Consider the following 24219-nt stretch of genomic DNA (forward strand, 5'->3'; position numbering starts at 1 on the left):
AGATAAAAACTATGAATGCATGTGGACCTGAGCCTCTGACCAGATTGCTCAACCTTCTTCTACAGGCTGTCAAAAATTTGGTCAGGTTTTTATAAGAATTATTGATAAGAGAGGGACAATAAAAATAAGAACAAAATAAAAGTATGGACACTGATGGGCTACATTAACTTGAAAAAGGTGTAGGCCTATCCATATAACAATATAGCTTTTAACTGAAGGGGTCACAGGAAAGCTGAAGTTAACTCTACTTCAGATCTGAATTTTAAATATACTTAAAGTAATTACATCATTGATTATAAAGCAGTCTAATACACGTAAAATTAAAAGTACATAAATAGAATTAGTCTTTACACAAATATAAACCATTGCCTTTTTCTAGGAGTATCCTTCTGCATGAGTTGGAAGTCATTGAAACTTGGTAACGAGGTAGTTGATTGGAGGTGAGTGGGAGGAGTCCCTAGTTGATTGGAGGTGAGTGGGAGGAGTCCCTAGGTGATTGGAGGTGAGTGGGAGGAGTCCCTAGTTGATTGGAGGTGAGTGGGAGGAGTCCCTTTGACACTGCCAGATTTTTTCTGCTCCCTCATGGACTGTCCCACCTTTATCCATATCCCATCTTGTTCTCCTCTGGCTCGTGGTGAAGGTAAGGTGATCATCATGTTCTCCTCAACAGTGATGGCCCTGGTGTATCTGCAAAGGCTATAGTATGTTTGTATCGTTGAACTGTGGTTGAGAGCTAATATGTATTCTCCTCTTTGATAGATTATTGGATAGATTGTTGGAGGTTCTTATGGAGGGTTGACTATGGTCTGCAATGTGCTCATTATGTTCACAACTCAGCTTTATGTTCAATTGTTCATATCAATGATCCCATGAACTTTACAATGGCAGGCTGGTATGTCATTCCTCCCATTCAGTAGAGGATCCAACTTGTGCTTTGGGGGATCTGTTAGGACCTGAGAGTCCCCTCCTGAATCTCTTCAGGTTGAGTTGGAACAGCACATTTTTTTTCTTGACCAGACAAACAGTCTGATCTGCAATCAGAAGGTTCCCTGTTGTGCAGTAGATTAGGAAAGCTACCTACCCTATCATTGACACACCAAAGGAAGTTTTGCATGTTACAGCATGCAGAGAATACTTCCTGTCAAGTTGACCTGTCAGACCTGTTAGCCAAGGAAGTGCAGTTGCATGGAGTCAGCCACTTCCATCTAGGCAGCACTTTCACTTGATCTGTGGTTGAACATGGGTGCCCACTTCACCATTACTGGTATCTCATCTGGGGATAAGAAGGCAAAGTTCTGGTTGTTGGTGTCGTGAGTTGTAGTGGCACTTGTCAACAAGGAGAGGGCGGGGTAATAGTTCCCCCTTTAACTCTACTAATTGGCTGTGCAAATGCATGGATGGGCATTTTGCCACTCCACTGGGCTGATAACCAGGAACATTCTGGGAAGGAGTAATGTTTTGGCATACCAGCTTCACTGCCAGAAGCAGGCAGTAGTGGTAGAAGATCCTTCATCTTCACTTGGCTTAAAGGCATATGAGCTGTAGGGAACATCTGTGATAAACCTATTTGTCACAAGGTTCCTGGTGTTTTCCTCCCATGTTCCAGACCCCTGGGCTGCTTCAAAGGATGCCTTCCAGCAGCCCTAGGATAATAGGGATATATGTGGCTTTCCCTCATTCAGTCTTATTTACTAGTGATCAACCAGCATTTTCTGTGAGAGAGGTTACTCTTGCAGGAATGCACATATGTTCTGGGGCCTTCAGGGATCCTCTGCCAGTGTTATCAGGGAAGCTCTGTGATTGGTGTCGTTGGTCAGAGCTACCATTGATTAAAATTGAATGTATCCTTGCCTAACTGTCAAGACAAGTTCCTGTCAGTCCCTGCAGTGAAAAGCTATTGCTGTGCTTGGAGCCAAGTAAACTGACCAGAGGGCACAGACTTTTCTTCTTTGGTATAGTTGTCAGGAGCTTTGGTCTCTGGGGTAGGATGTGTCTCTTGTCCTCTGGAGCTTTACTCAGGCGCTGTACGAGCTCTTGGGGAAGCCTGATTAAGATATCACTCTCAGAACATTTTCTAGTAGTCTTAGTCTTAGCAGAGGGTAACAAGTTGCATGGCCTTGGCCTCTGTATCTCGTCTTGATACTCAAAGGGATGGGAATCCCCCTTGTTCTTGTTCATTCCTGAGTTTGTGGCAGATCCAGATGAGATGTTTTAAACTTTGCAGGACTTCAGTAACAGTAACCTGACCTCACAGAGAAAGGAAAGAAAAGTAGAATACAGAAAGAGGAGCCAGTCACTCACCCATTTAACCACCTGCCTTAAGCCATCTAAGTACCTTACCTACCCTTATTACTTATGAAACCAAAAATTTCCTCAAAAAGGCTAAGGACAGGCCAACAGCCTAGACTTTGCAAGCCCTTCCCTAGACTTAACAACTGCCCATATTAAAGGGCAAGTCATAAGCCCACTTGATCACTTCATGAAGCCAGAAAGAATGCTGGTACTCTAGCCTGCGAGGTAGCAGTTAGGTGGAGTATGTGCTGGTTTGGGCCTTGATGCAGATAAGCTACACAATTGAACACACTATCTTGGAGCTGTTGTTCGTAAGGTGTGACACCCTCTCCTCTCTTTTAACTGTGGAAGGGGAAGGCTTGCGGGCAGCTGGTGATGAAAGTATCATCTTAATTCATCAATTTATGACTGTCCCAGATCTCTGTGGCAGTGCTTTGTTCTTTGAAGTTCCAAGAGTGAGAATACATACACATTCTGGTGTGGAGCCTTTCCAACCTCAACATCCCTATGCCAGATTACATGGCAGGTTACAGACGTTATTGGCTCCCAGCTCATTATGACTGAGAACATGGGATTTCCAATCAAACTATGACTATCCTCCCACCTAAGGAGTGAGTTTCCTATATAAAAAGCAGTCATTTGAATTTCTGTAGGAACAAATATCAAATATTTAAAAATAATTTGTACTTTCTTTAGCTAAACAAACCAGAGCCTTTTTATCATAATCCCACCTCAGCCACCCTGCATAGTCTCTGATGTTGAATGAAAAGGTGTTGACATAGGCAGATTAGTGAGAGACTGCCCCCCCCCTCACTTGCCTACCCAAGTTAACCACTTGTTACCAAGTTTCAGTGACTGTTCCAGCTCATACTAAGGAATACTACTGGTTTGTATACCTACGGAAATACAAATTGTGTAAAAAATTGAATATATTAAGAAATTAAAAGGGAATATAAAATAAAAAATTCTTATATTTTGATTACAAAGACTCAGCCGCCTCGTTATATTCAAACTACAGGTATACCTTCCCTAGTAACATAGTTAAGTACCTTACTGCAAAAGCAGTACTTTTGTATGAATGCAGTGTGCAACTGTCCATCACCAGTATATAACTACAGTGCCGCATAAGAATTAATTGAAATTTTATTAAATTCTAATAAAACTTTCAGTTCCCTCTCGAAACTAAACTTGGATATGGAACAACTTTTTAAGCCATTATGTTAGAAACATTATGAAATAGTTTAAGCTGGAAATCCATTATAAAGTAGCCTATTCAGAGCTGCTGTTCATTGTATTTTATCTACCCAGCTTGGTCAGGTTGTGTCATGTTTTTCATTTTTCTTAGTGTTGAGAAAATTATTGACCAATTTTGTTATCAGTTGCAATTTTAGAAATTATGTTCTGATAAAGTATTTGGAACTAGGTACATTTTTTCATCAACGTGCTTGAGATTACTAAGAGGCAGGTTTATTTTTCTGTGAATAACAAATTTTTGTTGTATACATTGTTTGTAACCATGGCTGAAAGGAGATATACTAGTGTGCATGGAAAGCACTGAGTTTTTGTCTTTCTTAGAGAAGGATCTGCTTTTATTATGTAGAATGAGTAGAGGCCAGATTTTGTTGCTGGTGTTAATGGGTAATTTATAAAGATCCAGTTGCATTGGCTGCTTAATAAAACTGAAAGATGTTATAAACACTTGAAGCATTTCTTGTGAAGTAGGTTGTGTCAACCCCCTGTCCAATTATTCATTGAAATTCTCTTGTTGGACTTCCTGTGCCAAAGTCAATAAAAGAAGCTAAAAGGCTTCCTTTTTATATAAGTGACTTACCAAGCAATTACATAGCTACTAGCTCTCTACATGGCAGTCTAACGAAATTCAGATTTTGGCGATGGTGCTATGATCGCTAGTGTAGGTGGCAGGGACCCGCTCACTTTCAGGACTGACAGGTACAAATCAGCAGAGAGGATCAATTCGTTTTCTTCCGGCTCCCAATTAACACCGGTACCCTTGTGCAGTTGCTGCTTCATATTTTTTGGATTTTGTCTTTAGTTTTGGTGAAGTATTGCCTTTCACTTTTTTTTAGTGGCTTTTTCTATCTTTATTTTGTTAGTTAACGTTATTTCTCAAGATAGTTAATTATGTCTGACTCCAGCTCTTCAAGCATTCGTTAATGTAGTGAGGGGTGTAAGAGCAGACTTACTAAAATGACTTATGATTCGTACACTTAAGTGTGTCAAGTGTAGGGGGCAAGAATGTAGTAAAGAATTTACATGTCTAGAATGTCAGGATTGGGAAGATAGCAAATGGAAGACCTTGAAGCTGCATTTGGATAAATTAGATTGAGACAGGAGAAGGAAGGCGGCCCTTAGACCCGAAAGTAGAGCTAGTCAGGAGATTCCTCCTTTACCTAATGTAGAAGATGATAGCTCTGTCTCTTTTCCTTTGATTCCTGCTATGTCTCCCATTCTTAGCCCTCCTACACCTTTACCCCAAACTCCTTTGCCAGGTTCCTGTGCTTTCGATCCCAACGCTGTTGCCAGTCTCAAAGCAAAATTCGATAAAAAATTTGAGTTTTTAGCTAATACTGTAATGGAATTGGGTTCCTCTTTCAGGGATTTTGTGATGAAATTGGCACCAAGTGTCAATGTTGTGCCTAGTGACAGTGTTATGAGTGTTGAGGAGGTGGCTGCCCGTACCACTGGTGTTCCTAGACGAAGGTCACTATCCCGCTTCCCCACACCTGGGAGAAAACATACTGGAGGTCCAAGGGAGGCCAGTGGTGTTCGCCCACAGTCAGTCGCCCCTTCCGCCGAGCCTGTTGCACCGTCCCAAGCTACAACAGAACGCCATTGGAAAGGTGTCTCTTTCAGTGCTTCTTGCTTTTCGTCAGATTCGGAAGACTCTTTGCCAGATGCAAGGCATCAGCGTTGTAGATCTTCCATCTCCCGGCCTTTGAAAAGACATTCCGATATAGCAGTCAGCTCGCCACCTGTCAAGCGATATAAGGATGCTAGTGTTAGTCCGCAGCTTTCTTGCACTTTCACCGTTCCACCAACTACCGCTTCTTCTGCTCACGTTCAATCTCCTTGGAATAGTCCAGAGCCTATGCCGAGTCACAAGCGCCCTATTTTGGTCTCAAAACGAGATGATTCTTCAAGTAAGTGCTTGTCTCCTCCTGCTAAGCGTTCTCATGGCTTGGAGCGCCCATCTTCTTCGACTTGCTTGGCACCCACTTTACCTCTTTGATCGTCTGCACCCGACTGCTCGGTGTCAACTTCCAGGTGCTCGGTGCCAACTATGGAGCATTCGGTGCCAACTGTGGCGCATTGGCACCAACTTTTGGGCGCGTGGCACCAACTGTGGGTCACTCACTGCTTCTTCCCTCTCCATCAGCTCAGGAAGATTCGGCCTTAGCCCCAATTAAGCGTCAGCTTGAAGAACTCTTGGGCATTTTAAAGAAGAAAACAGTTGTTTCCAAGAGCCTGGACACCTCCTTATCCCCTGTCTCTTCTGATGAGGAAGAAACGGAACAAGATACAGCTCCTTTGTCTGCCTATTCGTCGTTACTGAGAGTCTTTCTGGCAAATTTTCCAGACTTCTTAGAGCCTGCTGCTCCTGACTCCAGCCTCGACATCTCTATGAGGAAACAATCAGCTGATTTTGTCTGCCTCCCCAAGCTAGTTCTTTCCTTCTCCTCGAAGAAAGTTTATCAAGAAGTGGGCAAGTGGCTGGCCATGAAGAAGGACCAAGGTAAAGCAACCTTTGCCTTCCCCCCTTCAAAACTTCTCGAGAAAATATTGGTTTTACGCCACTGGGGAAGCTAACTCCTTGGGAGTCTGTGCCTCCTCCCAGGGGGATTTCTCCTGGTTGGTTGATGCCACACGTCACCCTGCATTCTCTGCATCCAATATTTCCTTCTTGTTGCCTGAACTGGACCACCTTATCAAGAACCTATTCAAGGTGTTAGAAATTTTTAGCTTCCTTGGTTGGACAGGGGGCCTTTAGCCAGAAAAATCGAGGATTGTCCGGTTTTAGCCGAAGATTTCTCTTCTGACTGATTGAGAGTATTGTCTTGCACAGACAAGGCAGTCAAGGATGGCTCTTACAAGCTCGCCTTCGTTTTCGTTTGGGAATCTTAAAGAAGCAAGGGCTGTGGTACTCCTTCACCACTAAAGGAGTCACCACAACACAAAAGTCAGCTCTCTTGTTCTCTCCTTTAGACAAGTCCCATCTCTTCCCCCAAGACATGGTTTAGGAGATTCTGTCTGATCATAAGAAGAAATCTACAACTGATCTTCTGGCTCAATCTGCCAAGCGTCCTAAGAAAACTCCCGCAACAGCAACCAAGTCCTTCTTGCCTTTGCAGCAGCCCTTCCTAGGAGGCAAGGCCAGATCTCAACCTAGACCTCAGACCAATCTACACCCCCGTCTAAATCGATCAAGAAGTCTTCATTTAAACCAGCTGCTAAGAATGAAAACACAGTCCTTCACATCCCGGTTGGAGCCAGGCTACATCTCTTTTGGGAGGAATGGAGCTGCAGAGGGGCAGAACCTTGGGTAATCTAAGTGTTGAGGGAAGGATATTCCATCCCTGTCCAGGAGAAACCTGTCCTTTCCAAATCACCAATCAACTTGACTGCCTACTCAGCTCACTCCGAGAAGCTTGCGCCACCCTTTCTCAGGAAGTAGAGTCCCTTCTTCGCCAAGGGGCAGTAGAGGTTTTGGATCTCAAATCAGAGGGATTTCACAACTCTCTTCATGGTCCCCAAGTCATTGGGGGGCTGGAGACCAGTTCTGGATGTCAGCGCCCTGAATCGCTTTGTGCTGTAAAATAAATTTCATAAGGAAACCAGCCACTCTGTCATGTCCTCCTTCCATCAGGGCGACTGGATGGTCACCTTGGACATGCAGGATGCTTATTTTCATGTTCCAATTCACCCTGACTCAAAGAAGTTTCTGTGCTTTGTGTTTCAGGGCAAAGTTCTCCAGTTTCAAACCTTGTGCTTCAGCCTGTCCACCGCCCCCGCGGGTGTTCACTCAGATCCTCGCTCCTCTTGGCGAATGGCTTCACCTTCTCAATGTCAACGTTCGTCAATATCTCGATGATTAGCTACTTCGCTCTCCTTTGGAGGAGAAGTGCACAGAGGACTTAAAAAAGACTTTTCGCCTGATGCAGGAGTTGGCATTTTGGTCAGCCTTCACAAGTGACAATTAGTTCTGACACAGAGGATTCTCTATTTAGGAATGGTTCTAGACTCTCAGACTTTTCAGGTTTTTCTCTTCCCAAAGTGGATCGTCCCAAAGTGGATCGATTCCTGCCCTCTGATTGTCTGGGAGTTCCTAAACCTCAAGACTTGCACAGCACTTCAGTGGATGAGCCTGCTGGGGACCTTGGACTCAGTAGAATCGTTCGTAAAGCTGGCCAGGCTTCACGTGAGGCCTCTTCAGTTTTATCTCAAAGCATGCCGGGGCAGGAAAACCCAACCAAACTCCTTTATTTTCTCGATCTCCTCAGAAATCAAGACAGACCTTCAGTGGTGGTTGTCCGTAGAAAGACTTCGGGAAGGAAAGTTTCTTCTACCATTGCACCTTGACCTAGAATTTTATTCTGACGCTTCAGATCTGGGTTGGGGAGCCCCCCTAGGGAGTTGGAAAGTTTCAGGAATGTGGTCTGTAGATCAGAGAGCTCTCCACATCTGTGTGAAGGAGCTAAAGGCCATTCAACTGGTCTCCAGGCCTTTTCTCCCCAAGGTTCCAGCAAGGTAATAGAGATTTACATGGACAACACCACGGCGCTGTCTTAATGTCAGCAAACAAGGGGGCACTCACTCCTTCACTCTTTACGAGACAGTGAAGGGCCTACTTCTTTGGGTGGAACAACACCAGGTGAAGATAATCACTCACTTCATACAGGGGAGAATGAACGTCCTCGCAGATGAGTTGAGTCGCTGCAATCAAGTTTTGCCGATGGAGTGGACTCTAGAATCCCTCGTATGCAACATGGACCTCTTTGCAACATCGAGAGCTCACTGTCTGCTTCTCTTTTGCTCCCCAGTCCTGGACCGTCTCGCAGGGACGACGGATGCCATGCTGTTGGACTGGACGGGCCTGGATGTCTACCCCTTTCCCCCTTTTGGATTGATCAGGGAGGTGATCAACAAGTTCTTCTGTCACCAGAATGTCTCAATGACCCTGATCACTCTGTTCTGGCCTAGGAAGGAATGGTTTTTGGACCTGCTGCGTCTGTTAGTGGACTTCCCAAGACTCCTGCCACAAAAACAGTTGCTGCTCAAACAGCCCCATTTCCTCAGGTTCCATCAAGGATTGTCCTCTCTGGCCCTGACAGGCTTCAGATTGTCAGGAGCCTTGTCAGAGTGAAAGGTTTTTTGAAGCAAACTGCAGAAGCTATTGCTAGGTGCTGAAGATCTTCTTCTAGCAGGTTCTACCAATCCGAGTGGTCAGTTTTCAGAGGATGGTGCCGACAATAACATCTCGTATTCTGAAACCTCTGTAAACCAGTTAGCTGACTTTTTTCTTTTCCCGAGGACTGATAGGAAGCTGTCCCCATCTACCATTAAGGGGGTATAGGTCAATGCTTTTCCTCTTGTGTTTAAGCATAGGGGCCTGGATCTGTCATCCAACCGTGACCTTATCAGATCCTTCGAAACTTCCAAATTAGAAAAGCCTGGTTTTGTCTCTTGGAATTTGGACGTTGTTCTGAAGTGGCTTACGGGGGTAACTTTCAAGCACCTCAGCTCGACCTCTTTCAGGAATCTTACTAGGAAGACTCTCTTTCTCATGACGTTGGCAACTGCCAAACGCGTTTGTGAACTCCAACAGGAGAGTAGGCTTTTCAAATGGAAATGCAGTATGTTCGCTTGGTTTCCTTGCCAAAAATGAAGACATCTCCAAGCCATGGCCTCATTCATTCGTTTGTTATTAGAGGCTTAACAGACATACTTGGTCCAGAGGAAGAAGAGAGACTTCTTTGTCTTGTGAGGACAGAAAAGACCAGAGGACCCTCAGAGGGGCTCTGGTGCTCAGTGAAGAACCCTTCGTGACCTCTGTTGAAGAATGCCCTATCTTTCTTCCTTAGAAGTTTGATTACGGAGGCGCATTCTCAAGTTCGAGGAGAAGTTTTACCTTCCCTTAAGGTTAAAGCTTACGAGTTTTGGGCTGTCGCAGTATTTCGGAAACGTAGATAGATGTTTGCTTCTCAGTATCATAAGACGTGGAAATGGTGTTTGATAATTGTTTTACTTTGGGTCCTTTATCTGTGGCTGGCATGGTGTTGGGAAAGGAAGCATAGGGGCTCTCTGTCCCTCTACTGTCTCCTTGCCTTTTTGTAAGGTCGTTGAGTTTTAGGCAAGCCTGGGGGTACAGTGTACCTGGAGTCCCCGCCAGTTTTTAATGGTTGAGGTGGTGATTTTTAATTTTGGTTGTAGGTGACAAGTGGTGTGTTTTTATTCTAGTCTATGCCCAGGGAAAGGGCGCTATTATTGTCTTTGTCAGCCATCGATGAACTCTCATGGCTGCAAAGTACCCACTGAAGTAGGGGCGACTCTTGGCCATACTGCCATGCCCTCTACAGGTTAGGCTGAGCACCGACCAGAAGCAGTACCCGACTGAAGCAGCTCTTACCAGGTAAGGTACAGAAGCATTGTTCCAATGCTAGCAACCTTCCTAGTTCAAAGCCATGATCTTTACTAATGTTTTGAGTTAAAACTTGTCCATGATTCCCACTTCCTCGCAATGTGGAATCAGCTATGTAATTGCTTGGTAAGTCACTTATATAAAAATGACATTTTTATGATTAAAAAAATTTTTATATATATACTTACAAAGCAATTACATAATCGGAGCCCACCCTCCTCCCCTCAATGGGCAGTAGGCTCCAAATGAATTGATCCTCTGCTGATTTGTACCTGTCAGTCCTGAAAGTGGGCGGGACCCTGTCGCCTACACTAGCGATGGTAGCTCCACCTCAAAAATTTGAATTTCATTAGACTGCCGTGTAGAAAGTTAGTAGTTATGTAATTGCTTGGTAAGTATATATAAAACTTTATTTTATCATAAAAATGTCATATTTAAATTCACCTCTAAGCAGATAGAGTAAAGCATCTGGCACCTGGAGAAGTTGCCTGAAGGCTTGGATCCTTCATCAAGCCAGGAAGATGATGATATCTCTTCTCCTCGTTGTAAGAGATTGTCCTCTGCGGATGGGTTTACGAAGGTTGTGACTTTGGCAGAGGTGCATAGCATTTCTGCTTTGCCAAGAGCCACAGCACCAGTTTCTGAGACTAAAGTTTCTCAGCTTTTTTTGAGGAACCTTATCTTCACCAAAATCAAGGACTCCTGTTTACATGTCAGTTGATGACTATGCAATCACTTCTACCACCAGACATTTAGGTGTAACCTGTGTCCTTGGAGAGAATGTTGACTTGTCTTTGGGCAATGCAGTAGAGAATTCTCCATCCTTGATAGAGTTTCAAGCTGCTACTTCTTCTTACTGTTCTCCTAGTAAAGCCTTTTGTAAGGCTAGTGACACTTATGAGGCAACACCACTCCCCAGAGTCACTGACTTCTCCTCAGATATTAGTGACTTGTTTGTGGCAGCTATGAGTGTTGAAGCTACTATTTCTCATGGTGTAAGAAAAGAGAAGTGAAATGGATGAGTTTCTTCAAATTGTTATTTACTGAAGAGTCAGGTTGGTTTTATGATGCTATGAATTTTGGCAATGTTTTATCTTGAGGTAATATGTAGTTCAGGTACTGTCCAGCTGGATTATAGCAGAAAAAACTTTCTATTGAGAAGGAAATAGAAGAGTAGGAAGTTCAGGCCACAATTAGTGCAGTTTAAATTGTTTAGAAGTACTGCATAACTTTACTGTCATCATCATCATTGCCTTTTTTTTTATCAAGTAAGATTTTGTGGTTACCAGTTATTGGTATTGTGTTTTGTTTCCTTACAGATTTTGGGAAAATCTAGACTTTCAGCGTCACCGTCATTGCAGAAGAAAGATCCATCATTAAAATCTAGGTTGTCCGTTTCACCATCTGCTGGCCCCAAATTAGGCAGAGGGCTTGATTCTGGAAATGACATAGATTTGGAAATTTCACCCCCTCCAAGTATGGCTAAGGTTGGTAAAAGTTATTAAAGTGCTGTCATTTCTTTTAATGGGCAAGTTTTGAATGCTTAAGATACTAATTTGTCAGAGTATTGTAGTTTTGGGTGCTGTCTCTATAGGTATAGAAATACTCTAGACAAAAAATCTAGTGATGGAGAATTCTTTCTTGAGATGCTTAATATATCAATATATTTTGGATATACTGTAATGAAGTAGAATTTGTTAACTTCATATTTTATGAAATTTACTAGTTTAAAGCCATGGCACTGATCCAAGCCAAAGGTGGAATCCAGGCATCAAAGCCCAATGCAGTAAGGAACACAGCCAAAGCGTCCGATCCAGAATTTCAGGAGAAAGTCAGAAAGAGAATAAGTACAGCTTCAAATTCTTCAGATGGTAAGTTTGACTTTTGTTTGTGATAACATTTTGATACTGGTTTTTTTGTACTGTTCAACACATGGTATTTATATTTTATAAATTGAGTTCATCAAGTGCATGTCATCGGACACATAAAGGGGTTGTTAAGCTGTTATGTGACTTTTAACTAGTTTTAAATCATTAAAGTGTTGTTAAAATATTTTTCACATCCTTTTATTTGATAATTTTACCTGCACTTAAGGGAATCATCCATCAGTTCTGTTACCCATGTGCTTTCCTGCAGTATTAACACTTTATCCAAAATAGTCCTTGATGATAAAATAGGTTTTGGTGAAAGTTTAAAATTTTTCGGTGTTTGTTTAGTAGAAGACTCTTTGTTTCACAAGATTTTATGAGAAACTGAGTTATATGTATTAGTGCATATAATCTATATCAGCATGTCATATGTTTCTTTGTAGATGAAAATCAAGAAAGAAAGAAATCTAGATTATCATCCACAATGGAAAGGGAACCATCACAGTCAAAACTTAGTTCTATTGACGTTAACTCGGAAAAATTTAAGGCCATGGTGGAGCAGAGATCCAACCACAACAATTTAGTTGATGTGAGTATCCCTCTGAATAGTATTTCTTTTATCTTATATCTTTGATGAAACTTATGTCTTTTGTTTCATGTGTTAGGTATTCATAAAGTCACTTGTGGTAATTGTTGATGTTGTAAGAGGTAACTAAGGTTAGTTACTTACGTACTACAGTAAAGAACATTCAATAACTGTAGCTAGTAATTTGTTCCACAGAAATAATAACCAGCTGGAGTATGTTGTTGAAGCTTGGTAACAAGGTACTAGTTAACTTTTGGTTATGAGCAATGAGAGACAAAATACCCCTCACACACCTGCTGTCAAACCACTTTTTGTTTGGCTGCCACTTATTGCTAGACTGACTGTTGTTGAAAACTTTGGATATCTGGTTATTGAATACTTTTCTGTTTTAGTTTTTCACATGTCCTAGTAATTGGAGAAAAAACAATAACAGAGGCATTGAGAGGGACTGGATTATATGTGATGGTGCTTTATATGTCTTTATATGTCTCTTCTAATATACTGGTACCTGAACTCACATGATTTTTTTTACTTACTGGGTGTGTCATGGAGTCAGGCAAAAATAAAATATTTTGTACTCTTGTGGTTTGGCTTCGCAAGTAAAGTGTGGTTATTTTTCATTGTGTGCTAAAAGTTTTAATGACAATGTGCAATATAGTTAAGTAATGTAATGAAACTGCTGTACATTGTTAAATTTACACTTAAAAAGTTAGTGTTTAAAAGTAAGTGTCACTCTTTATGGTTAAGAATAGTTTAATTGCATGCGTATATGTACTGTACCTGTATTTCAGGGTAGGTAGTCACACTACAGTTCAACCTCTTTAATCCGGCACTTCATTGTACTTTAATCAGCGCCACGTTTTGGTTTTTTGGATTTTTTGGATTTCGGAACTGAAGGTTCCTCCGTAAATACACAAGCACAATTTATTTTGAACAAAAGCATTCTGTGAAACTCAAAAATATACATAAACAAAAAGAACCATGATTTGTCTATGTACTCGTGGATCATGCTGCCCTTAAAATTTTGTCCCAATACATGATTTCATCAGATATATCATGGATAGTGTGAGATGCTTTTTCGGTATATTACATGAGGCTGTGCGTAATGCGCTACTTTCTTTTTCTCTCTGTTCCTGTCCCAGTTTTGGTAGATACCATTGATAATGCATAGTAAATCTAAGGAGCTTTTAATAAATAAAGAGGTTGAGAAGCAAAAGTTCATTAGGTTAAATGCAAATGTTCATACAGTCACCCAGACTTACCAAACTTGTAGCTTGTTTAAGAATTCATCACCATTTCTTATGATTTACTACCACTTACTGTTGCGTGCAAGACACTGGACACTGGCATAAACAATAGCAAGTACTGACATAAACAACAGAATCAAGAAACAGCTATTTGTCAATGTCAGTTACCGTAACTAACATGTCTATTAAGAATTGTGTTACAGTTGTTGACTGTTAAAATTTTGCTAATTTTCAGTGGTAACTTATAAATAATAAATAAAATTTCATTATTTTTCACACAATGGATAGGAAAGTGTTAAGAAAGTATACCACAAAAATGTAAGGTTGTAGCTGTGGCTGAAGAATTGAATAATATGCAGGCTACAAAACATTCTGGAAGAGGCAAAAGCAAGGCTCAAAACTGGCAAAATCAGACCTTTACTTCATTTAATCTTACTGTGTTTATAAATAAAGTAAATTGCATTTTTTAAACCTAGCTTTGACAATCTACGAAAAAAACATATCTCCAAAATATGTTTCATTTAGTAACTAATGGCAGTGATAATACAGTATCAGGAAAATGCAACAGCTGATGATTTTAAGAATGTAAACATTACTAGAATGCAAATGGCACAAGATCATTATGTACATAAAATTATAATATGATAATATGACAATAATACTTGATATATAATTGCATACAGTACACAAAACAACAGTTTTATTAATATTAAAAATGTATTGTGGCTTTTGCAAATGGTTATGGATATCTGCTGGTGTAACAACCTGACTGGAGCCAATTACTATAAATGGCATTACATTTCATCGATCTTATGCCTTAGGATGATGCTGTACCCTCCACAAAAGAAATTTCAGTTTTTAGAGCTTTTCAGTTTTTAGAATTCCAGATAAAGGATTGTAAACCTGTAGTTGCATATTTACCCTTCAGGATGCCATTCAGGAGAGCAGGAGGCGCAGATGGTGATGCTTATGGCATCGGATCATGTACTGTATATGACTGCAAAAAAAAAAAAAAAAAAGTAGCAGATTTTTAATGTTTTTGCTGAAAACAAAACCCAGAAAAGTTTGAAGTGTGGGAAAGCATTGAAAGGTGCCAGGAGTTCAGAATTTGACAGTGCGCTTATGAAGTGGTTTAAGCTCCGATGTAGTGACGATGTAAGCATTTTTGGGCAGATGCTTGTGAAGCAGACCAGAATTTTTCTTAAGGAACTAAACCTAACATATGACTGATTATTTGCAAGCTTGTCCACTTTTGATAACACAAATGAGCTGGCAACAGTGTGTATGCATAGGGTTTTTTTTAGGGTGTCATGAACCAAACCTCTGTTCATCAGGTTCCATCATCAATTACAGAGAAATGGACTGGAAAGACTGGCAGAAGCCGAGACAATAATGGGGAAAGGGGAACAACAAAACCAGCAAAATAACCTTAATACTAGTTTATTAACATTAAGTAATGTACACATTTACAAATGAGTCAAGTTTGGTAAAAAGTAAATAAATCGTATCAAACATCATACATAACCCACGAGTCAGTCAAAAAAAAAATACCATAGATGTAGCAAAATTAAAATTACTTTAAATAAACATTACCATCACACCAAATGTAACAAAATATCATAATAGTGAACAACATTTAAGCTACATCAAACAATAAACAATAAAGACAGCATAAATAATATCAGACAATCCATGGTATAACTAGTTAACTATAGAAATATACAAATATCTAAAAAATCAATAAAGCAGCAAATATCATTTCAATAATAATCATAATCTAAAGAATCATGAATAATACCAGTATAATAACAGTCACAATCCACATACAGTACAAAAACAGAACATCCACCTGGAGATGTCATGACCAGCATCAAAGGTCACCAAGGATGACCATCAAACTACAGCCGTGAAATCATCAGAACCACTGTGTGGCGGCAAACAGGAATATCTCCATAAAACACAGATGATCACGACGGAGCCGATGCAACAGCCACACTCCTGTCTCAGAGGAATGCCCCCTCTCCACTGGCGACCAAGGTTGAGCCACCAACTCATCCTCGATAACTTGGCTGAAGTTCTCATCATAGAAAACAGTTGAAGACAACAGGTAACAACTACCTGCTGTTAAACAAGTCGATGCTGCTATGCTGTCTAGACCCTGACTCGATGGCTGCGCAAACTTGACTAACGTTCTGCCGGTGAAAGCAACAGATGTAAACTCTAAAACACAAAAATATAATCACCACCAGGAAAGGAGTGCACCCACAGCAAGGGAACAATCGTTCCATACACAAAAAAAGCACTAAACCTTACAAGGGGTAATTTCTGTCATCCAGCACTTTCTGTGGTTCAGCAATGGCCTGGTCCCAAGGATGCTAGATTAAAGAGGTCAGACTGTACAGCAAATCATTATTAATCCAACATAAAAAAGTTCCTGACATGAATTTTATTAAAGTGATTTTATGTCATTTTGTGAGCATGTGCTCTGAAACTCTTAAGATCCATTGTTAAAAGAAGTGCAATTGCACTCATATTTGTACTACAAAATAGGAAGTCAGTATTAATTCTCTGAGCATGCACTTTGAAATTGTAAGGTTGTGGATAAAATAAGTAAAATTGCCTCAGCCTGCCACCTCCACATTATTGGGTTTGGAACATTACTTTTCCTCAAGTAAGAATTAGTGAAATTCATCTATTCTGATGCTAGTTAAAATGTCCAGAGTCAACAGAACCCCACTGGGGCCTTATCCACAGTCACCACAACATCCGTGTAGCCACATTATGCTTCTTACACAACATTTAGAGTACATATCTAATGTGGTTTGGTACTTTCATTGACAGGTACTGTATTTAACCCTTAAGGGACAGGCTAAATATTTATCAAACACACCCCCAGACTGGGCAAACTTTAAGGTTGGCCAATTTTAAAAAAAAACACACTGATGGAAAGAGGAAGATATGCAAAATGCACATGGTGTAAGAAAAAAAATTATAAAAATTTTCCGTACCTTCCATGGGAAGTTGAAAGTGACTATCTACAACCCTGTGTGGGGCCTCTTTTACAAGACAGTCGTAAAAATATGTTAATTTTACCAAGTTATGCTGTTGTTTTCTAATAATTTTTTTTATTTTATTTTGTAAAATTATAATTACAGCTCACACAATATCATAACAGACAAGAACTAAAATCAGAAAACAAATTCTGAGTACTGTACTGTATATTTATTTTAAAACATTTACGAGATTTACTGAGATGAGGAGATGCAGTAACTTTTGTGACGTATAAATGTTTTTTCTAATATTTATTTGCACTTTTCTTTGCAAAATTACAATTATAGCTGACACTATCATATCAGATAAGAACTAAAACCAACAACAATCCCTGGGTATATTTATGAGCAAATAAATAAAAAGATGCCCTGGAGCAGCAGAGAGGCAGTACATTTCCCTCTGAAATCTCAAGGCATACAGGTCGATGTCTCTCCCGAGCTGGGCTAAATAGTTGCCATAAGTCATTTATGGCTCATTGAAGTGCTATGAACATTTTTCCTGCTAAGTTCATCCAAACCGAATGGCGTGTAATATTAATACTCATATGAGAATTCCCGTCCATCACCCAAAACCTGTTATAGATAGTCATATGAGGATTCCTGTCCATTAAGGGTTAATACAATTTTATTTATATATTTTTTCATCTTCAAGGTAAGATTTTGTGCTTTACATAATTACTTTTCAGTCTGTGGGTATGGTATGTTTGTTTGTGCCTGTAAGTACACAAGCATGTTAGGAAACATTATTCATGTACTGTGCTTCCTCTTTCTCTCTCTCTCTCTCTCTCTTTCTCTCTCTCTATGTATGCATTGCCTTGTTTGTGTAAGGTGCTAATGTTCAGAGTATGAACTTGATATTCACTGGATGGTAAAGTTAATATGCCTTAATGGATTGTAATTAATATACAGTGGCACCTCAACTTGCAGATTTCATTACTTAGGGGACTCACCTAATCTGATAAAAAAATATTTTGTGTATTTACTGCAGAAATCCAATAAGTACAAGAGGGTTATTGAATTGTGGACTGAGTGCACCCAAGCAGACAAACTCTTGTCCTTAGTGGGTAACTGACTAAGTATGTTAAGAGTATCGAGTGAACACTTGCTCACATCTGAGGCGAAAATTTCCTGTTTGTGCTGTAAGCTTAGATGATTACTGAACAAATGAATGCACTCACATTGACTGGCACATTATGGCTGTGCTTGTGAGGGTGGACAAACAAGCACACATGACCAACACTTTCCTCTTTGTGCATCATGTTAGGAAACAATACATTCTCTCTCTCTCTCTTTTTTTTTTTTACTGAGGGTTACTTATGTTTTTGTTATATTGTATGGTTTTGTATACAATATTTTACAAATCTTCTAAGCGTAAGTAGGTACAGATATGTACACACATTTTTAGAAGGGATTCATTTTGCTGATATATCTGAATTTGAATAAGTAAATCAGTATTTTAAAGTGAATGATAATTAGAAAGTACCACTTAGAATAGGCTATTAAGTACTTCATATAGAATTTTGCTACACTACAAGTTATGCGAGTTGGCCGTAGGGTGCCCTTTACCATGTAGGTTTTATGCCAGTCTTCATTACTTGTGGATTTTGTTACTTACGAGAAGGGATAGACCCCTGAACTGTCCATTCAGTTGAGGTGATGCTGAAATTGTGTTAATCAGTAAATATAGTACATCACATATTTACCAAAGGTTTCAACCAGTGATTTATGACAGCCTAAGCCCTAGTAGCTTAAGATGTGTTTTAGATGGTGTAAAGATTTCATAAATTTTTGTATGCCAAACAAAATAAAAATATTGCTGTTATATCTTTAAAGTCTTGCACACACATGCACAAATTGGATGAAATCTGTGGTAGCCATTTGTTCAGTATAAAATTTGCATGTGTATACAGTACATAACATGTATGTATACACATAAACACATACTGTATCTGTCTGGGTTATTCTTTATGAAAAAGAGGTTTATCAAGTCCAGCCCACATAAGCAGTTGAGAGAGAGAGAATTTCAGTGTGTTAGATGTTTTATGTTTTTTATACTGCATAGTTTGGTTTTTATTTTATATACAGTGCTGTAAAGTGTATTATGTGTTGTTTATAAACATATACAGTACTGTGTAGGGACAAAATAGGAAAAAAAAGGTTACAAAATTGCTGTTTTCATCCGCAGAGTGTTTTTCATGATATCTGGAAATTTCCAATGTCTGGCAGGGTCTTGGATGTATTAGTCAGGATGAAAACAAGGAATTAATACATTGGTTAATACTGCATATGTACTTACAGGAATATTAAAATATTTAATGGTAATGAACTGCCTCTGGAACATAATGTGATGCATTTTTTCCACAGTAATAGAGATTTTCTCAAAGAGGGTACAGTATACAGTATCATTTTGCAGATGGGATGTAGGAGTGTAGTCAGGTTGACTCTTTTTCCATTAAATTGAAGCAAGCTTTAGTATATCATTATAAAGATTTTTTGTATATTGCAGACTTGAATGTGCACTGCAGTGTTCTTTCATGTAAAGTTTTTCAAATGTTTCTTTCCAGTTCTTTTATCATGTCTATTCAAATTTCAGGTAGTGGAGAATGAGGCTTTGGAAAAATACTATCAAGGTCTAGAGAAAAAGGAAATGTTGGAAGATAAAATGGCCTCCATCATGGAAATTCCCACAACTGCATATGTTTGCATCCAGGTGAGAATATATTAAAAATTCTAAAAGAAATCTTCCTAACCCCCCTAAGGCTTAGGATTGTACAAGTTGTCCCAAAAGGTTTGTCTCTCTTAACTATAAAGGTAGGGTCAGGAGGTTGCTTTCTATTTCATTCATTTCATTTCTCTTTTCTACACCTGCACTCAGTTTGGTATGGGTTGAAGAGTGGAAAACTCAGCCTCTTATAATGGATATGAGCTATAACAATTCATGGGATTGATCCACAAGGAGGAACTTGCTTTTACTCTAGTTTTATTAAAGTGGCTCCAGTCAACAGACATCTTGATGTCTCACTTGCAAGGCATTTCTGCTCCTTTCGCTCTAGTGAAAGCTACATGAACAACATTTAGAAACATTGTTACATTAAATACTATGGCTGCATTAGCAGAATTTATTGTATACAGTACTTTTTCTATTTTTCTAATAACTTTTTTCACTGTCACACACAGGATAGAAACAAGTTATACTATTTAGAATTATGGCTGTACCACCAGATTTTATCTTATTATTTTCCTATATATCTATAATAACTTCTCTCTTTGGCACACAAGAGAGAGTAAGAGGCCAAAATTCAAACTTCAGAGATGGTGAGGAAATAATCAGAAGTCATGTGTGTATTTTATTGGCAGAATATTATAAAGAAACAGGTCTGTCAAGATGGCTCGGTGGGGTGGTAGATGAACACAGTCCAGAGCATGGCAGTGGTCATCTTGTGAGTATTGGTGTAGAGTATCATAGTTACTTATCAATGTTTGCTCTCTTCTCAGAAGGTTATGATTACAGTGGAGGTGAAAGCTTTGGGTGGATATAATGAGAAGCTCGAAGCATTTTATCTACATGTGCCAGTGTGAAGGTAGTATCTGTGATGAAGTGTCCACTCCTGTAACTGAGGCTTGTACTTGGGATGGCCATTTAATTGGAGAAAATCATCTTTTTCCCATCCATTAAGGCCACATTCTGGAGACAAGGTTGATACCCCAGCACCACTAGAGGGTCATTCAGCATTAGTCAGGTCCTCAAGTTAGTGTTGGCAGTCTCTTGTTATTATACTTGTCTTCCCTGGAGGTAGTGGTACCACGAGGTTGTTTCAACATGAAGTCCCTGTAATTGCAGCTTCCAAAATATTAGTTGACCACACTTTTCATATTCTCACCATCCTCATCATGCAAAAAATTGAGTTCACCTGTAGTAGCAGGACCCAAGCCACCAAAAGTCTCTTGATACATTTGTCCTAAGAGCTTCTGAACTACTCTTTACAGTTGCACTGAAACTAAGGTGAGAGTGTTTCTTCATGTATATTGTGATATGAAACTCCATATCAGCTATTGGTGGATACATTATCTTTAATTAGGGGGAAGCCAAGGTTCATGTTAGGAAGGCAAGCTTGACTGCAGTCAGCCTAAATAGCCTGGAAGCTTGGGGGTATGCTTTATAGTTTGGATAACCTTGTTGGGTGTGTCCTTCCTCCAGGAGGTCCAGCTACCAGTCTTGTTGAGACCACAGTGGAGTGAACAGCATCATACTGGAATAATTGGAGGTTCTGAGCTTCATTAGTATGCCTGATCAGACATACTACGAAGCTCAATGCCTCCAATTATACCAGTATGATGCTGTTCACTCCACTGTGGTCTGAATAAGACTGGTAGGTGGCCCTCCTGAAACAGTTAACAGACCATCCCATAAACTTGCCAACCAGGTTTTGAGAGTTGAAAGGATGAAGAACAACCCTATCTCAAGTTCTTAAGACTTGTGATTTGAAGTTACTGTGTCTATGAACTTAGTTGTCTCTTCTAGAGCTTCGTGAAGGGTTTGTTTGTAGAGCAATCCAGCCACCCAGGGGTAACCTTTTTTGGTCCATCAGTCATATCATGGCTTCTTTCAAAGTGATTGAAGGTTGACTTTTTGCCTTCCTTTTTAAAGTCCATTTTTCCCATTAAAAATGAACTGTTGTCGTCAAAGAGTGCGAGTTACACGCTTTGAAGGGCGCTCACCTTTTCTGGTGGCTGATCTGTAGTTGGCATACAAATACTCTTGACATTGTCATTAAGACTCAGATGACCAGCAATCAATTTTGCACCACTATTCTTTCACCAGCCTTGCATAATTGCTTCATTCTTTGCCCAGTGAGAGCCCTTCATCTCTTCTGCAGAGGATAAAACTTTGAAATTAAATTGCAATCCATATATTAGAAGAGGAAGCAAAACACAAGGTAGAAAGAAGGTAAACCAAAATGGAAGAGTCAGATTTGAAGACATCCACAAAACATACTTCATGTCCCATGTTCAAGTTCTTCTCATTCGTGTACTTATCATGTTTATGCTCTTTAGCTTTGCTTTTTAATCTAATTTGTCTTTTTTTAAGTCTCTCTCTCTCTCTCTCTCTCTCTCTCTCTCATTGAATTTAATGGCATTAAAACCTTGATTATGATGTTTTCAGTTAAAGTTTAGTTAGTATGCTTTTAATGCAGGCAGCTTGTATTGAAAGTAAATATTTTTTTCTGATAATATTCAAGAGAAGAAGTTCATTGAATATACATGCTGTTTTAGAATCAAAGCACATGCATAATTTACATTGATTTGATAATGTTAATCCTTTTGATCATTGTTTGACAGTAAATATATTTTTCCCACATTCTTTTTTGTAGTGCAAATACCTTGCCCAGTCTGCCTCCGACTTTTGTAGAGAAGAAAACCACCCATTAAAAGCTGTGAAAGCTAAGAAGAGATTCTTTGAATGTAAAAATTGTAAGAGAAGAACCACCTCACTTGACAAACTGCCAAGAAATCCTTGCTCAAACTGTGATCATAGTTCATGGCAAAGGGTTGCCATGGGCAAGGTAAGTAGAATTGTTTTTAATTATATTTGGCATCCTAATCATTTAGTTGTAAGAAAATAAAAGGTATGACTTGTTAGAAAGTTTCCTATGAAAATTAGCAAGTAACTAAGTGTATTATTTTTTTAAAATAATGTTTGCAATGTCAAGTATCCCTTGTGGTATTACAGGCTTTTTGCAAATCAAAGAAAATAGCAATTATTTGTTTGCAGTCAAATCCTTTTTGGATGTGACCTTTCAGATAGCATAGGGAATTTATAGGAGATCTTTTGTTATGTGATCCAAACTGGATAGGTATCAATGTTGTATTTTTGCATGTCCCATATGAGTTTTGCATTTACCATTTTCTTTAACAATTAGCATAAGCAACTTCTTAGGGTGATTTATGAATTATGAAAATTAGGCTATATTGTAAAGCCTAGCACTGGGGTACTTTCAGCCAATCATTGCTTAAGACTATGAAAAAAGGGAGTTCAAATGGTTGGACAGCAAGATGGAAGAAAGGAAGTGGGATTGGGGGTAAAGTAAAAGGTTAAAGAGTGGGTGCAGCTAGGGGCCGAAAGGAAGCTGCAGACAAACTAGTAATGCATACAGTGTTCCACGCAAGATACTCTGACAGCATTACCCCCTAACAAGGCAACTTGTTAAAGGGATTGGTCTGCAATTGTGTACATTACTTTGTCTTTTCTTGGTTTGGAGGCAGGAATAATAACATTACATCATTCCTCAGTGACAAATTTCTGAGCCACAAATGATTATAAAGTTGTAAAATGTATGATATACATAATGGTGCTAGATTTTCATGTGAAAAGGCATAATCTAAATCTTCCATAATTAATTTCTGTATAATATACATCTGTCTTTTCACAATTTAATGGGTTTGATTCATCTGGGTTGTTGTTGCTGGTAATGTTAGCAAAATTTCTTATAATATGTTTCTCATCTCTTTTTGGGTCAAGCATCTTGTTCTCATTTTTAAGGAAAGTGTGTCTTGGTAATATGACAAATTTCCCATTTATTTTCCTGAATTTTTGCTAGACTTTCTGTCTAGGAGTATTGCTGGAGATGTCCGATATATATTGTATCCATAGTATTATTCTTTATTGTATAAACTTTTTTTTTTTCTAAACTTTGCAGTTTGTTGCATATCAGTTATAGTGTATCAATTTTTTTTAATAGGGTTCATTTTAATAAGTTTTCTTTTGAAAAGGTAGTGATATATAATTTTGTTGAACTTTTTGCTTAGATTCTCTAAGCTTCCAGCTGAATGATTATTAATTCTGATCTAGTTAAGACCACTTAGGCATTTTATTTGTTAGAATGTGGTTTAGGATTCTCTCCTGCTACTAGCCCTCCTATATTATCCACTTGCTTCTGCACCTGACTCCCATGCTTCCTTTCCATGCCTTTGCCAGCCTTATACTTTGGTTATTATAAATTTACCCTTGTAAAAGTGAAGTGTTGTGCAGTGGAGGAGGTGGCTACTTGTCCCCCGATGCTCCTAGAAGAAGGTCCCTGTCCTGCTCCCCCTGACTGGGGAGAAGGCATACTGGAGGTCCAAGGGAGGTCGGGCATCGACAGACAGCCACTGGAAAGGCGTCTTACTGGACGTTTAGTGGAGGAGTTGGCTATCTGGCCCCTCGGATCTCCTAGACCTAAAGTGTCCTGCTCCCTTACACCTGGGAGAAAGGTATACTGGCGGTCCAAAGGGTCAGGGGTTGAAAATTTTTGTAGCCTAACCTATCATGAAATTATTCAATTATGTGATCACTCACACCTGTTCCACGTTGTTCTTTTACTCTATACATCCAACGACAACAAAAACCACAAACAGACTTACAACCCAACCATTATCAACTAACCTTCAGAGAGCTCTCTACCTCTCCACCATACTTTCAACACTCCCGCTCCTTGTTTGTTTTACATTTTTCTCCCTCCGCCATTTTCCTATAGCGTCA

General features: G+C 39.5%; 1 protein-coding gene across 1 annotated transcript in view; it reads left to right on the forward strand.

Moving 5' to 3' along the window:
• Positions 1-24219, forward strand: part of Mcm10 (minichromosome maintenance 10 homolog) — a 178678-nt gene that overhangs the window by 136347 nt on the left and 18112 nt on the right. The window contains 5 exon segments of the mRNA XM_067106911.1: positions 11269-11436; positions 11676-11820; positions 12261-12406; positions 19294-19410; positions 22073-22264. Of these exon segments, the coding sequence (XP_066963012.1) occupies positions 11269-11436; positions 11676-11820; positions 12261-12406; positions 19294-19410; positions 22073-22264 (768 nt within the window).

Source organism: Macrobrachium rosenbergii, chromosome 7, assembly GCF_040412425.1.
Source record: "Macrobrachium rosenbergii isolate ZJJX-2024 chromosome 7, ASM4041242v1, whole genome shotgun sequence".
Classification (NCBI taxonomy): Eukaryota; Metazoa; Arthropoda; class Malacostraca; order Decapoda; family Palaemonidae; genus Macrobrachium; species Macrobrachium rosenbergii.